The sequence below is a fragment of the Amborella trichopoda genome, chromosome 9 (assembly GCF_054954075.1).
Source record: "Amborella trichopoda isolate Santa Cruz 75 chromosome 9, AtrichopodaSantaCruz75HAP2 v2.0, whole genome shotgun sequence".
In the NCBI taxonomy this organism is placed as follows: Eukaryota; Viridiplantae; Streptophyta; class Magnoliopsida; order Amborellales; family Amborellaceae; genus Amborella; species Amborella trichopoda.
The window spans coordinates 57,261,339-57,277,627 of record NC_142344.1 but is presented as its reverse complement, the minus strand read 5'-3'; the positions used below and the strand labels follow the sequence as shown (position 1 = coordinate 57,277,627).

Genomic DNA, 16,289 nt, shown 5'->3' with positions numbered 1-16,289 from the left:
CCCTTAGGCGAGCTAAATGTCTGGTAATGGCTTTTAGAGTGCAATCACACAAACCAAGGAGTTGAATGGAGGATAGATATGTGGGACAATGCCTATAAATGGTGAGATCATACCATCACTTATCCGAATTTTATCCCAACTATTTGGCATCGTTATATGTAGGGTTGAGAATTTACCGGGTTCGAAATTTGGATTCTATATGGATTTGGATCCAAGATTTGGATCCATATCCAAATCTAGATCCATATAGTAATCCATGCAAGATTCGAGTACAAGTGGATCCAATCCAGATCCAACTTGATTTTTTTAAATAATATATGTAATTTTATATATTGGTGTGGTTTGTATAAAATCGAGACTCTAAACAATCAAAGTAAAGCGCATCTTTAAATAGTGTCGAGAAATGTGGTATCTATACTGGAAATATTTGTGATAGCCTTAAAATATATTTTCATCTCTAATTGTAAAATTTAAAGCTTAAAAAATAGTATGCATCGAGCAAATCTATGAAAACTTGAAAATTTATGGTCCAAAAATACATTATAAGATGCACTATTATTTCCAAATTAGGATGCACTATTTTCAAAGTGTTTTCCTAGCCCAATTAATATAAACCATCAATTTTAATGAGATAGTTAGATATAGGCCTCAAAAGGAATTTTTTTTTCCCAAAATTTTTACATAACATTATCATCATTAGATTAACAATGGCAAAAAAGAAAAAAGTGATTTTGAATTTGTCAAGGCCAAGATCTTGAAATTCAACAAATGGGCGGTTGAGATTCATTGTTGGAGGGTGCTAATTTTGACCATATGTAAAGGGCAAATTGAATTTTTGTTTTTGTTTATGAGGATAAAGAGAATGTGTATGCAATTTTGGGATCATACAAATGCCAAAACATGGTTTTCTAAGGGTGTCGTTACATGATACACACACACGCACACACATATATATGTTATAATTTATATATCTGTTATTTTATATATGGGTGTGGTTTCTACAAGGTTGAAACCTTCAACAATCCAATTAAGGCGCACCTCCAAATTTTATTATAACATGTAATTTTTGGGTAAAAAATTCTTAGGATTATCTAAAAATCTATTTTCATATCTAATTATAAAATTTTAAACACAAAAAATGGTTAAAATCAAGGGGATCTATAAACATACGAAAATCTTGAAAATGGATGGTTTAGATAATGTGTTGCAAGATGCACTATTTCTAGAACTAAAAAAAAAAAAAAAATTCTTCATATTCATACATCACGATGCCCGGATGATCAATTGGAATGTTTTTTCAACATTAAAACAACCTTTTCCGATGGATTTTTTAGATGCATTTGTAATTCTACATTTTAAAGTTGCAACCTTATATAAGTGTTTTCCTTTATATATACAACATATAATTATTTTAACTTTTATAATTATACTTTTTTACAATATACAAAATTGGAACAAATCCGGATCCAGATTCAGATCTAGATGCTATATATAATTCATATCCATATCTAGATCCAAATATTATGGATCCAAAAGGATCCAAATCCACATTTATGCTTTGTGGATCCAAATACAGATATTGGTGGATTTGGACCCGATCCGAAAAATTCTCAGCCCTAGCCATATGAATGCTAAGATCCAAAGTCAAAATATTAGCCTTTGTTTTTTCTTTTTCTTTTTTTGCAAAGCTAGTGAGGGGTTACCCCCATGTGTTGTACTACCATGTAAAAAAGGTAAGAATTACACTGGTCTCCGCCCAAACCCTCTCATTCGCCATGTATACCTCTGGTCCTCATTACGAATGTGAATTGGGCTCAATTAACTGAAATGCGAATTAACCATATAGGAGATATTCTAATTACATGAGATAAAAAAGAACTTGTGCCTATTGGATATGATTACTCACTTAAACCAATACATTTTACTAGTTAAACCAATGATTTACTCTCATTCAAGGTGAAATGAATTCCCTCTTTTCTAACTCCACCATCAATATCCAAAATTAATCACAATTGTCGTTTTTATGTTCGTCACACCTTATCTACCAATGTTCACGACATGTATTGAACAAAATCACACAAGGAAAAAGGTTAAAAAGGAAGAAGAAAAAATTCATCAATAAATATCAATGAGGCACAACACACAAATTAGACACTTTTTCAAGGAAAATTGTTTCATCCGACAGGGACTGCATTTCTACATTTGCAGTATCCGAGGTATAAAGTATCCATCTTAAAGATCGATGCAAATAGGTGGTCCATCTAAAAAATATTGAAACTTACAGTTCAAATGTTTTTTTAATATAATTATTATTTTTAATTTTCAATATTTATTTATTTTTTCATATTCATGATCTCCATGTTAAAGATTACATGTCCTTAAAAATTAGGTCCAAAAATCCATCTCAAAAATACATTTTAAAAGGTGACTCGTTTCTACATGGACTCGTAAAAACCGTGCCCCTTTTTAAGATTGATACTTTTAATCCAAATTGGATAACTTGTTCTCATCTAAAAATGAGATTTGTATATTTCTATCAACATCCTAAAAGCTAACCAAAAGACTTTTGAAAACCATGAAGTAATTAATATAAGAGCAACAATAAAATATCTATGACTTCTGAGGAACAATGTCTTTCATCTTATAAATGATATCATATTTGCACTTTGAGACAGTATACTACACCACACTATTGTATGGTATATGGTACCCATGTAGACAGCCACCTCATTATGGATGGTGGAGATTTATCACGCCTGGGTGAGTGGTAATCTCAAAAAACTGATCAATCCCCTCAGGGGGCTTCTTGTTGATAATCAACAGTGGATGTTCCCATTCTCATACACTTGGATTTTAATGAATCAAACTTCTTCCTTTAGGGTGAAGTTCTCTGTCTTTAAGAAATAAGGACCAAGCTCAATATCCAAGGAAAAAATAAAAAGTGAATAAGAGCTCTAAAACACTAGGACTTGGAGGGTTGACCCCCACCGCTCTTTTTTCCCTAGATTTGTAGTTAATTGAGAAACTTTAGGTTTAGGGTTTTCTCGATTTCTTTTATTTCAGCTCAACATGAAAATGATTACAGAAACCATCACCAAAAATGATAATAAAATTTACAGAAAATGAAAATAGGAAACAGGGGGAATTTACAGTCATTCATTGAGCTTGCAGATGGTTATAAACTTCTGCATTGCATTATGGTACTGAACTCCCTGTTATCAAACACAAACAAGCCGATGATGAGCATCCAAATGATGAAAATGAATACAAATTTTATTGTTTACAAACATTGTGCAGTGCTTAAAAGAAAAACTTCAATGGCCCCTGAATTAAGAAAAATACAGTAATCAGACATGACAAACACGCACGCGGACGCATGCGCACACACACACACACACATACATGTATATGAAATGTATACAACAATATTGTTTATCTTTTGTACAAGGAAGTCACAATTATTTTTATCTGTTAGATTTCAAATTGGAAGGTTAAGGGTGCTCCCTTTATCAAGCTTCAAAGTCCAAAATAAAGTTTCTCAAACTTCGTGACATGCTCTAAGCTGTCCGATTTCACATTTGATGACTAGGATTAATTATAACCTCTATATTCCAAAGATAAACAGTCCTGTATTACACAATCCCTATATATATTCCTTTGTTTCTTTCATAAACCTCACCGTTCGCAAAAGCCCTGTGAGGTTCAATAAGAAATAGAAATGGTCATCCCATTCAATATGATCCATGTGACAATCATAGCCCATGGCCATGAGGTTATCACCACCCAATCAATGTGTTGGATGGTGATGGCAGGAAGTGGGTCCAACTTCACAAATAGTAAACTCCAACTGATTAATTGGATGGTGATAAACCGCCATGCCATGGTTGTTACTTGTTACTATGACCAGATCAATCATATCATATTTTTCCTTCCAAAAAGCTACCTGGTATAAATGCCATCCAGAATACCATTGATATAAACAATGATGGTGGTGATGACTCAGATTATTCTTTCTCATGGGAAATCCAGCAGAAGGATTTGAACTTGGGATGTAGTATTGTAATCATCAACACCATAACCAATCAAGCCCAAGCTAGAATGCAGCGATGCACATGGGGAGGGTTCATAAAAGAGAATTTTGGGGCATACCTCCCAATAAATTTGATTGCAGTCTGCGCACTGCCAAAATTCGTAATCCTGCTGAAGGAGCAAGCACTCTGGGATCGCTTGCATTCCTTTCGCAGCTGCAACTGCTTCTGAACCTGTCAAAGGCCTAGGGATGAACCTTCCATTGCATTTGATACATCTTGACAGCAGCTGATCCTCACTTATCTTCAAATCAAAAGCCTCAATCACCTGCAACTCGAGCAATCGTTCATGGTACTAAGCTCATAACTATGAGAATGTGAGACAACCATGATTCCATGGCAAAACAAGTTCAAACAAAGCATACAATAGTGGAAGTTGCTCGATGAAAACCTTTTGTATACAATGACCATGAAATGTCCAAGACCAACTAAAGTGAAGTAAGAGTATATGCTGTGTACCTCGAGAAGTTGGTCATCTTTAGCAAGATTCTTGACTCTGTACATTTGGTTCCTGGATAAATATTGGCGCCTCAACAACTTGGTGTCACGTGTGAGTAAAACCCTCTTTTCCTTGATTGCTTGGTCTATTAGTTGCCTTAATATAACAAACATGTCAAATAGAAACTTACCTAACAAGAAGAAGAAAATGATCCTATCCCAGAATACTTATGAGACAGAATACCTTGGTTCTGGTCTCTTTGAGAATGGAACTGCAGCATCTATCCCAACAGATCTTAGCTGTTTTGCTAAGCCTTCCACCTATTGAAAATGGTGAACATTTCACATGGTCATGCCTAAATAGACCCAAAAAAGTCAATCAATCATATAATGTAAGGTGATTTACAGGATACAGTAAAAAGAAAGGAAATGAGCAAGAACTCCTCCATTGCAAACAATAGATCATGTACAAGTTTTGTGTTAAAGGCGATGACTAGCTAGGTTCCAAATCCTAATTCAGCAAAGGAGCATACTAGTTCTAACCTCCCTAGTAAAGATGAGGCAATCTATAGGCTGGATAAGTTTTGTGTTAAAGACGATGACTAGCTAGGTTCCCAATCCTAATTCAGCAGAGAAGCATACTAGTTCCAACAACCATAGTAAAGATGAGGCAATATATAGGCTGGATACAAGAAAGACCATGGAGAGAGAAAAAGTAGCAACAATAAGTATATCAGCCATCACAGGCATAAGGAGTATAGTCACTGTTTAAATTTTAAAATTTGTATTTTGAATATGACGTACTTACCATTACATCACACAAGAATTTAGGGCAGCCATCATTCCCAGCTGATGAATCCCATGGTGCAGGACCCTGCCAATCACAAAAATTTTCCATCCATTCTTCTTCACATTTTTTAACCCCTCGTCTTCTTCTTGCTTTCCTTCCAGAGGGCTTAGGAAATCGATCACATACTTTTAACGAAATTGTCTCTCCATATCTTTTAACAATTTCTGATAAAGAATCAGAGGAGACAGGAGTATTGCAATGGAGAGAAAAGGAATTCGTGGCCATTACACTTTGAACTACTGGTTGTAGATAAATCGATTTAATCATATCCACAGCTTGGCAGAATGGATGCATTAAAACGTTCTGGCCTAGATCCTTCTTAATGAGGATTTCTTTCAACCCACGTATGGAAGTCGAAGGGTGCGACTCTCTGATATCAAGGAAAAAGACATCATAAGTGTTTTCCCTATATCAGTTTGCATGTGCCTGCACAACAAGAGTGTGTGAGTGTGTGATGATGCCAAAGTCGTTTGATGCATTGGAATCACAAAATTACATCTTTATAAGTTGTGCAAATTGCAAATATGGGCACATTCCAATGGAAGAAAATCCAGAATACATGCCAAAAATTTATTGAAAATAATCCATGTCATCATCCACTTCACAACTTGTAGGTAACTGAGAAGTGAGAGAAAAGTAGTAGTCAACAATAGTTGTGTGTCTATGTGTATCCATTCTCTCAGAGAGAGAGAGTATCCACACCAATTTTGTTCCCGTCAAAGTATAATAAACATCTATAACATTTTGTGTAAGCAATTAACCTCAACAAACAAAAGAAAAAGGATTGATCACATACAAGCAGATCAAACCTTCATAGCGAAGTTTGCTCTGAAACATATTGAATATTTCCAGCAAGCATTGTGCATCGGCAGCAGCATACGAAATTTGATCTTCGCCAAGAGGTCGACATGCCCAATCACTACACTGCAGCTCCTGAAGACAAATAATTTCAAAATTACATCTTTATGGGAAGTCTCTAATAAGGCCACTATATGCTTGTTATCCAAAAAAATGTAAAACCAACATCTTCAAAAAACAGCACACCAAGCATCAAGAAATAAATTGAATAGAAAACCATTCTTAATAATAATAAATTAGTTTGTTAAGACAGCACAACCAACTAATGAAACAGAACTTGACTAGGAGAAAGACCTTAGAAAGATGAACACCAAGCAAATCTTCACATATGGTTGCTAAACTTTTGCTTTCTTTTGCCCGAACTTTTCCTCCATGATTCTTTCGTAGAAGATGATATATATTTGCAATATCCATATAGGGTTCCACCTGAGCAAACAAATGAGACCAACAATCTTTTATCAATGTAATACTAAAATTGTGGTTCTTAATAGCTTAGCATGTACTATAATCTACCATCCTCTGTAATTTTTACATTTTGCGCTGCAGTGACGCTGCTTTCCTCCACTGATGACAATTGATGGAAAAAGAAAGCAAATTTACTATGAATTATACCCTAGAGTCCCTTATAACCAGCTCAAAACTATCATATATCAATACATATTTGACGTGCAACTTTCAACGATTTCGTGGAATTCCCATTCTTCTCTCATTCTACACGCGCTCAAATCAAATTAGCAATTTATCAACCAATTCACTACTGCCACCACAACATTATGGGTGAGTATGAGTAGGCTTATGGACTAATTCTAAAAAATTAATGTCTATTTGTGTATTTGAAAAATATTATATACGTCAGCTGGCATATACCATGGGTAACCCGTTTCAAAATTTATGGTTCGTTGAAGCCCAAATTTTCAACATGTACACACCTCATCTAGGCGATCAAATTTAAAAAATGGGAGGATTATATAAGGTGCCTACCTCAAACAATCATAGTAAGGCATACCTTTAAACTCTGCCAAAACATACAATTCTAGTGCCAAAAACTTTATGATGACCTAAAAATCTATTTCCACCCTTAATTATATCCAAGTTCAGAAAATGATGCAAATCAAACAGAATTATAAGAACCTGAAATTTTTGAAAATTGATAGTCTAGATGACGTGTTACAAGATGTGAAGATGTATCAATTTTAGGACTTGAAATCTATTTTTTCTTTCATATCCATACATATTGATGTCAAAATGATCAATTGGAGGGTTTTCTGACTTATAAGTAACATTTCCCAATGGGTTTCTGAGATCCACCATACTTCCACCATATAAGGTTAACATCTTATATAAACTGATTCCCCATGAGAATAGCATAAGAAAAATGAGGTAATATTAGTCCACCATTTTCAGTGAGCCTCCATTTGGTGGACGGTTGATCTAGGTATTCCAAAACTCAAAATCGAATATTTTTTCTTTGAAATAATTTACTATTCAAACAAAATTCTTATACACACACACAAATGCAAGCACGAGCAAGCGCACACGGATTTTCAAATACATAATTTGGCAGTCTATTTTCAATGATGAGAACCATTGTTCTTCACTCTAAAATGCAGTGAGAATTGATTAATGCAAACGTTTTCAAGAAGCCATTATCCATTATCTAATTTGAGGGTCCAATGAGTGCCATTATCCTTCAGTATCTATTTCTCATCCTCAGATTTTCCATAAAATCTCATGATGAAATCAGATTGCTCACATTTAAAAAATAAAAAATAAAATAAATAACAGTTTTGCCCCTGCATTATCTCTCTCTCTCTCTCTCTCTCTCTCTCTCTCTCTCTTTCTCCCTCTAAAAAAACAAACAAAAACAGTACGCAGACCAAATTCAGAAAACATAAATGCTGAATGGTGATAAAAAATCACCTAGCATGTATTAGTCTTTTACCATTTGTTTGGGGGCTTTTTCCCACTAAATTATGTGACTTATATAAAAGGAAAAAGGGAGAATAGGGACACGCGATTCATCTCTTCTTAGTTTGAACTCTTCTCTCTCTAGAAAGGGGCTAGGGCCTCCTTGGGCTATGTTGAGAAAGGGACAGAGGTGAAGAAGGATTTCGTGTCCATTTTTAGTGGAGAAAGTGTATGGGCTTGTATTGCTCGTGTCTTTGGATCATCCAAAGTAAAACGGGGTAAGTCGTGGTTTTGGGTGATCACAATAAGGTAGTTTTGGATGATGATTTTCACTAATTTTCTCCATTGAGGTAACATTGTATCCCTCGTAAATTTCTCTTTTGATGGTGGAATTACTTGCTGACTTGCCCGTGGATGGTAGCCCTAAGGGGTGAACCACGTTAAATTCGTGTTGTGGTTTGTCTATCTAATTTTCTCTCATGATTATATTTCCATCTCTAATTTATTTTTCCTAAATTATTGTACACGATCCTAGAGCTTATTATTGGATTATCGATTTTACATATTTGGTATTGAGTGTGTGATACTCAATGATCGGTTAAATTGGGGTTTCGGGTATTTGAATCTCCAACAAGTGGTATCAGAGCATTAGGTTTTGTGCAATATTTGGAGAATGGCGAATTATCGGTTTCAGGTAGAGAAATTTGATGGAAAAAATGATTTTGAGATATGGAAATATCAAGTTCATGATCATTTGGTCCAACAAGGACTATACAAAACATTACTCGAAAAGGAAAAGAAGCCAAAATCCATGAGTAATGAGGATTGGGAGGAAAAGGACCTTAAGACTATGGCTACAATTCGATTGTGCTTAGCAAATAAGGTTTTATTCAATACAATGGGAGAGAAGACGGCAAAGGGTTTGTGGGAGAAATTGGAAAGTGTTTATCAAAACAAATCTCTTACAAACTGTATTCAATTAAAGATAAAGTTGTTTAGTTTAAGGATGAAAGAGGAGACAAAAGGTTCCGACCATTTGAACACATTCAATAATATTATTTGTGAACTAGATGTTGTTGGTGTAAAAATGAAAGATGAGGACAAAGCGGTAATGTGGTTATGTACTTTACCAGAATCTTGTAATAATTTAGTGACAACATTAAGTTGCACTAAAGAAGATTCACTTTACTTAAGTATGGTGAGTGTACTTTGCTTGCCCATGAACTCTGAAAAAAGGAATCTATTGGAGAACAGGAATCGGAAGTTCACTTTTCAAGGGGTCGTCGTTCAAGTGAGAGAGGTAATTACTCTCAATATTCTACAAGATCTAAATCGAAAGGTCGATCAAAGTCTAAAGGCCGAGAAAACAAGTTTGTTTGTTGGGGATGCAGTGAAGCTGGACATATGAAGAAAAATTGTACAAAAAGGAAATGACAAAATTCGAAAAAGCAAGGGAAACCAATAAGTCCAAAAATGAGGTAAATCAAGTGGAGGAATCTACATCCAGATTTATTGAAGAAGAGGTTTATGTTGTGCGTTGCAATCATGAATTCCATCAAAATTGGATTTTGGATAGTGGTGCTATACATCATATGTGCCCACACAAGTCATGGTTTAGTTCATATGAACCAGTGATGGTGGTTCCATGTTGATGGGAAACAACTTAAGTAGTAAAATGATTGGGATTGGCACGGTGAAATTAAGGATGTATGATTGAAGTATCCGCACACTTGAGCATGTTCGACATGTGCCGAACTTGACGAGAAGTTTAATTTCTCTTTCTTTATTGGAAGGGGGGGGTCTCAAAGTATCTAAGGATGCTCTTGTTGTGATCAAGGGCGTTAGAGTTGCAAACTTATATAAGTTATTAAGAAGCTCCAGTATTGATGATGTGACAAATTCGGTAGTGGAGAGTAATAATCTTCCACTAAACTTATGGCATAGGAGGTTGAGCCACTTGAGTGAAAAGGGTATGGAAATTTTGATGAGGAGGAAGTTAATTCCCACCATAAAATTTGGGGAATCCAAATTTTGTGAGCATTGTGTATAAGGGAAACAACATAGACGAATTTTCAAAGTCGGAACCATAGAAGCAAGGGAATACTTGATTATTGTTCACTCGAATTTATGGGGCCCTCACCCATAATGTCATATGGTGGTGCATTGTATTTTATTTCTTTTATAGATGACTTCTCAAGGAAGGTATGGTGTTCACTCTTAAATCAAAGACTGACACATTTTTGGCCTTTAAGCATTTTAAGGCCGAAGTTGAGAAGAGTACATGGTGCAACATCAAGACACTTCGCACCGACAATGAGAAGGAGTACAATTTCGATGAGTTTACAAAATTTTGTAAAGATGAAAGAATCAAGAACCGTTTCACCACGGTTTATACTCCCCAACAAAATGATGTTGTGGAAAGGATGAATCATACTTTAATGGAGCGAGCTAGAAGCATGTTGAGCAATGCAAGATTGGAGCAAGAGCTATGGGCCGAAGCTGTGATGACGGCTTGTTATCTCATCAATCGATCACCTTTGACGGCTTTGAAGAGGTACGATCCGAAACTCGTTGTGATTATTCCGATTTAAAGATTTTTGGTTGTAATGCTTATGTTTTAATTCTTAGTTGCCAAAGAAAAAAGCTTGAACCCAAACCAAAGAAATGCACTTTTGTTGAGTATAGCAAAGGTGTGAAATGATAGCGGGTATGCGATCCAAGTGCTCGAAAGATAATTACAAGCCGAGATATGCATTTTGATGAGTCATCTGTGTTGACAAGAGTTGTAGAAAATGTGACTAAAGAAAAGGAAAAATCTCATAATGACACCCAAGAAATTGATGTTCGACCCTATGTCCCATCATCTAGTTAGGGCCTATACCGGAAGAAGCACCCACAAGTATCAATGAATAAGCCATTGATGAAGAACGGCAAGTTGGTGAACCAAGTGATTCCCATGACGAAGTTGCAACATCCATGACAAGAAAATCTACAAGGGTAATTCGTTCACCCGAGCGATTTAGGGACTATGTGGATCCCGAAGTATTATATGCTTTGGTTGTTATGAATGAAGAATTTAGCACTTACCAATAAGCTGTGGAAGGGGATGATTCCATATCTTGGAAAAAGGCCATGGAAGATGAAATGTTGGCTCTTCGGAAGAACAAGACTTGGGATTTGGTAGAGTTGCCAAAGGGTAGAAGAGCGGTTGGTTGCCAGTGGGGGTTCAAAATCAAGAAAGGGATTGATGTAAGTTTGGAAAGGTATAGGGCAAGGCTAGTTGTAAAGGGATTTGCATAAAAGAAAGGTATCAACTTTCTTGAAATTTTCGCACCGGTTGTGAAGTTAGACTCCATTAGGTTGGTGCTTGAGCTTGTAGCATTGCATGATTTTGAACTTGAACAAATGGATATAAAAACGGCTTTTTTACATGGTGAACTTGATGAGGAAGTCTACATGCAACAACCTGAAGGATTTCTTGAAAAAGGAAAATAAAGGTTAGTGTCCAAGTTGAAAAAATCCATATATGGATTCAAGCAAGTATCAAGACAACGGTACAAGACTTTTGACATGTTCATGATTAGTCTTGGATACCAAATGAGTGGATATGACCATTGTGCTAATATGAAGTTATTTGATGATGGTTCTTATTTAATCTTAGTTTTGTATGTTGATGATATGCTTTTGACATGCAAGGACAAGGCTAGGATTGATGAGCTCAAGGCATCTTTGAGCAAGAGTTTTGAAATTAAAGATCTCGGGCCAGCAAAACAAATACTTGAAATCGAAATCCAAAGAGATCGACGGAGTGAGACTTTGTCACTTGAACAAAATAGCTTTATAGAAAAGATGCTTTATAAATTGGGTATGAGCAAGGCAACGTCGGTGAAGACTCCATTAGCTCCTCATTTCAAGTTGTCTTCCAAGCAAAATCCGAAGACTATGGATGATAAAGAGAATATCGCGAAGGTGTCATATGCAAGTGTTGTGGGAAGCCTAATGTTTGTCATGATGTGTACTAGACCAGACATAGCATATTCGGTTGGTGTCGTGAGTCGATTTATGACAAATCCCGAAAAAGCTAATTGGGAAGGTGCAAAATGGGTACTTCGTTATTTGAGAGGCACAAGTGATTATGCCATGATATTTAGCAAAGTCTCGTGGCACATTCAAGGCTATATTGATGCAAATTATGCAGGTGATCTTGATAGAGGAAAATCAACTACCGGCTACGTTTTGAAGTTCGCAAATGGACCGATCAGTTGGATGTCTAAGCTTCAATCAACAATGGCATGTCTACCACCGAGGTGGAATACATGGCGACGACCAAAGCAAGCAGAGAAGTGGTTTGGCTTCAAGGTCTTATGGGAGAATTGGGTATCAATTCTAGCCCCACGTAAATACTTTGTGATAATATGAACACCATTAATTTGACCAAGAATCCCATTTATATAGCATCTATAGGATAACTCGCATCTTGATTGGTGGTTCTCGTACGATATCCGCGATTTCTCTTGACTTCTAATCCAATACAAAAATTAATTGGTTCTGTGACACTAGCAATCTGTTGTGTAGTATCAACTATTTTCACAGAAGGTGGTGAGATTATATCTTGAGCAGTTACATATTTAGGACCCCTAACATAGATAAATGCATCACGAGTTCCGTACAGATTGCTTCTAAATATAATTTCTTTCAAATTCATTAAAATTTCATGTATTGATTCCTCAATACCTACTATTGTAGAATATTCATATGGTACCCTTATATTCGACCCCATTATATTCGTCTGATACCATTATATTCGACAAGTTGTTGAAGATGGTTTGGTTCGGTTGGTGAAAGTTGAAACCAAGGAAAATGTGGCGGATATGCTCACAAAGACAGTTCCAGTAGAGAAGTTGGAATGGAACCTAACTTATCTAGGCTTCATAAAAAGATAAAAAGGGGATTATCAGTAAGGCAAGTAGGTGATTTTCTATCAAGGTAGAGATTATTGAATGGTAATAGAAAATCACCTAGCATGTATTTATCTTTTATCATTTGTTTTGGGGCTTTTTTGTTACTAAATTATATGACTTGTATAAAAGCAAAAAAAGAGAATATGAGACACACGATCCATCCCTTCTTGGTTTGAACTCTTCTCTCTCTAGAAAGAGGCTAAGGCTTCCTTGGGATATGTTGAGAAAGGAAAATATATAAATAATGATTTCTTGTCCATTTTTAGTGGAGAAAGTGTATGAACGTCTACTGCTCATGTCGTTGGATCATCCGAAGTGAAACGGGGTAAATTGTGGTTTTTGGGTGATCACAATAAGGTATTTTTGGGTGATGATTTTCACCAATTTTTTCCATTGAGGTACATTGTATCCCCTTATACATTTCCCTTTTGATAGTGGAATTTCTTGCTGGCCTGCTCGTAGCTCTACGGGGTGAACCACCTTAAATTTGTAGTGGTTTGTTTCTCTAATTTTCTCTCATGATTATATTTTCATCTTTGATTTATTTTTTCTAAGTTATTGCACACGATCGCTTATTATTGAATTGTTGATTTTACAGATTTGGTAAATTGAGTGTGCGATATTAAAAAATAAGTTAAATTGGGGTTTCAGGTATTTGAATCTCCAACAATAAATCCATACAGGCAAAATGGGAGCGACCATCAAAAGGTATGAGATACAGCACACAAATCCTTTGGAGAAATATATGAACAAATATCTCATTAATATTATAAATAAATATAACTACTTATCGGACAAGTATTCTTACAAACTCATTAATTACCAAAAATAAATAAATAATTACCTTATCAAACCAGTATTCGGATCCCTGTGAGGTGAGAGAAGAAGACAGGTATATCAAATCCTGCTTGAATTTGAAACCCAATTTTAAAACATTTGGAGAGATAAACAAATCCCTTAATGGCTTCCATATTGAAGAAGGGGGGAGAGAAAACAGATCCAATATGAAGACAAGGCAATTGCTTTTGTCGGTTTCTCTCGAATTATCATCCTCGAGAGGAAACTCACTAAAACTGGTGAGTTTGCAGGCGATTTGGAGGATAGAAAGCTTGGGAAAATTGTGAGAGTTTTGGGTCTGAGAGGGCTTCCACTCTGAGTCCAAACCAACAATGGAGGAATGATTCAGAGCCCATATAAAGAGAAAGAATTCGGACGAATCTGGTGATGAGATGAAATGGGTTTCTTGGTTGGGTACTTGGAAGCAATTCTGGGACGAAACTTGGTTTGAATCCATGGCAGCTTGGGAAGTCGGAACTATTTTGGTTTGGAGGGAGAGAGGGGAGGGGAGAAAGAGAGAGAACGAATTCTTTGAGGATTTTGATCCAAAAGTCAGATTCAATTTAAATCGAGTATATAATTTTAGGTTAGATTATATTCGATCAAACTAAATCGCACTTTCAAATATCGCATTAAAATATATATTTTTATCTTTAATTATAAATTTTAAAGCTTTAAAAACAGTGTAGATCTAACGTACTATGAAAATTTTGAAAATTTACCGTAAAAACAAAAATTACAATAAGTATTATTTTTAAAACTTGAAATCTATTTTTTTCTCATATCCATGTATCTTGTGGATATGATAAATTTGAAGATATTTGATCATCAAAACAACATCTTTTATTGAAACTTTTTAAGTGCACTCTAATTTAATTGTTTAGAGCCCCGACTCTATATAAACTTATTTCATGATTTTTAATAAGAAAACAGTTAATATAAATGTCAGGCTCAAAACCACCATTAAATTAGATGGCATCTCAAAAATACCTCAAACTTTTGACAATAAGATGTTGTTTTGATGCTCAAATATTCTCAATTTGATCATCTCAACATCAATACGCATACACATGATAAAAAAAATAGATTTCAAGTTTTGAAAATAATATATCTTGTAATGTATTTTTTTACCGTTGATTTTTAAGATTTTAAGCGTTCATATATCTACTCGATCTACATTATTTTTAAGCTTTCAATTTTAGACTTAAAGCTGAAAATATATTTTAAGGCTAACACAAAGATTTAGAGTATGGAAACCACAATTCTTGACTTTATTTGGAGGTGTGCTTTATTTTGATTGTTTATTGCCTCAGCTCTATAGAAACCGCACCCATTTTTCAACTATTTTTTCTAGGATTTAATTAATAAGCGCTTCGATAAAATTTTTAGCTTTACTCTGTTTCTAATGAAATCCACTTTTTTTACTCGCTATCTAATTTTATGAAGATATGCGTTGAATTTAAAAATATTTTTAAATTTATATTTCTATGTTATTGTTAAATGTATGTAGATAATTGAAATGATTTTCTCACTTTTGCTTGAATTATAATGCATCGTATTTTTATTTATTTTTTATCCAACCGTTCATTTTGAGTGCGTCCCAATGAGAAGATTGCACGTACCAAAATTCATATTCATACAATTTGTATAAAAAATTTAAAAAAAAATACTTTGAGACGTCGGATCTAAGATGAAACGGTCAGTGGCTCTCTTGATCAAAATTGGTTGGTTGGAGGGTAGGGTGATGATAGAACTTTTAGGTTGTAGGGAAAGCATAAAAACCTTTTCCTTTTCATAATTTAGTCATTATTGGGACACAAAGTCCAAACAAAAAATTCTTAAAATGTTGTTACACATTTTCATCTATTGGATTTCACATCCAATAGCTAAAAATCATTGTGACCTATTTGTACAGAAAAAATGAATAGTCTCCTAATATATAATTTCTAAAATTAAAATATACAATTAAAATGTTACACAACTAATCTATTAGGATATCTTGATAGTCTCCCAAGCTGAAAAAAAAATTGTTTTGTCGTGAAATCATTAAATTATGTAAATTGTAACTAAAATGGGTAAAATATAATTGATGCAACTTATATAAAGTGCTTAAGTAAGATGCATTTCCAAACCTACCAAAAGACGCGTTTAAAACTCTATCAATGGTTTGAAATTTACTTTCCCCCAAATATGATTTTTAAAAGTTAAAAAATGGTTCGCAAATTTATAAATATTTTAAAATATTGAAAATAGGCAATCTAAATATTGGTTACAAAATACTTTGAAAACTTTTTAGTGATAATTTTGTTTTAATGCAAGGAAATTACAATCATCATTGTCTATCATATT

General features: G+C 34.7%; 1 protein-coding gene across 3 annotated transcripts; it reads right to left on the bottom strand.

Annotated features, from left to right (window-relative positions):
• Nucleotides 1-2,782: 2,782 nt before the first annotated feature.
• On the bottom strand, nucleotides 2,783-14,501 carry LOC18447686 (3'-5' exonuclease domain-containing protein). Of its 3 annotated transcripts, none has more exons than XR_016041663.1 (8): nucleotides 13,948-14,500; nucleotides 6,529-6,660; nucleotides 6,173-6,309; nucleotides 5,335-5,802; nucleotides 4,771-4,847; nucleotides 4,548-4,683; nucleotides 4,150-4,356; nucleotides 2,783-3,212 (listed from the first exon to the last, which is right to left on the bottom strand). XR_016041663.1 is itself a non-coding variant. In XM_088848419.1 (8 exons), exons 1-8 carry the CDS (start codon nucleotides 14,395-14,397, stop codon nucleotides 3,153-3,155), a joined length of 1,638 nt encoding a protein of 545 aa, XP_088704545.1. In that variant the 5' UTR covers nucleotides 14,398-14,501; the 3' UTR covers nucleotides 2,783-3,152. The 3 variants fall into 3 exon arrangements, 2 of the variants coding, with proteins under 2 accessions (XP_088704545.1, XP_006857841.1); XM_088848419.1 differs by having other exon boundaries at nucleotides 4,150-4,383; nucleotides 5,335-5,746; nucleotides 13,948-14,501; XM_006857779.3 differs by having other exon boundaries at nucleotides 5,335-5,746; nucleotides 13,948-14,501.
• Between the last annotated feature and the right edge of the window lie 1,788 nt (nucleotides 14,502-16,289).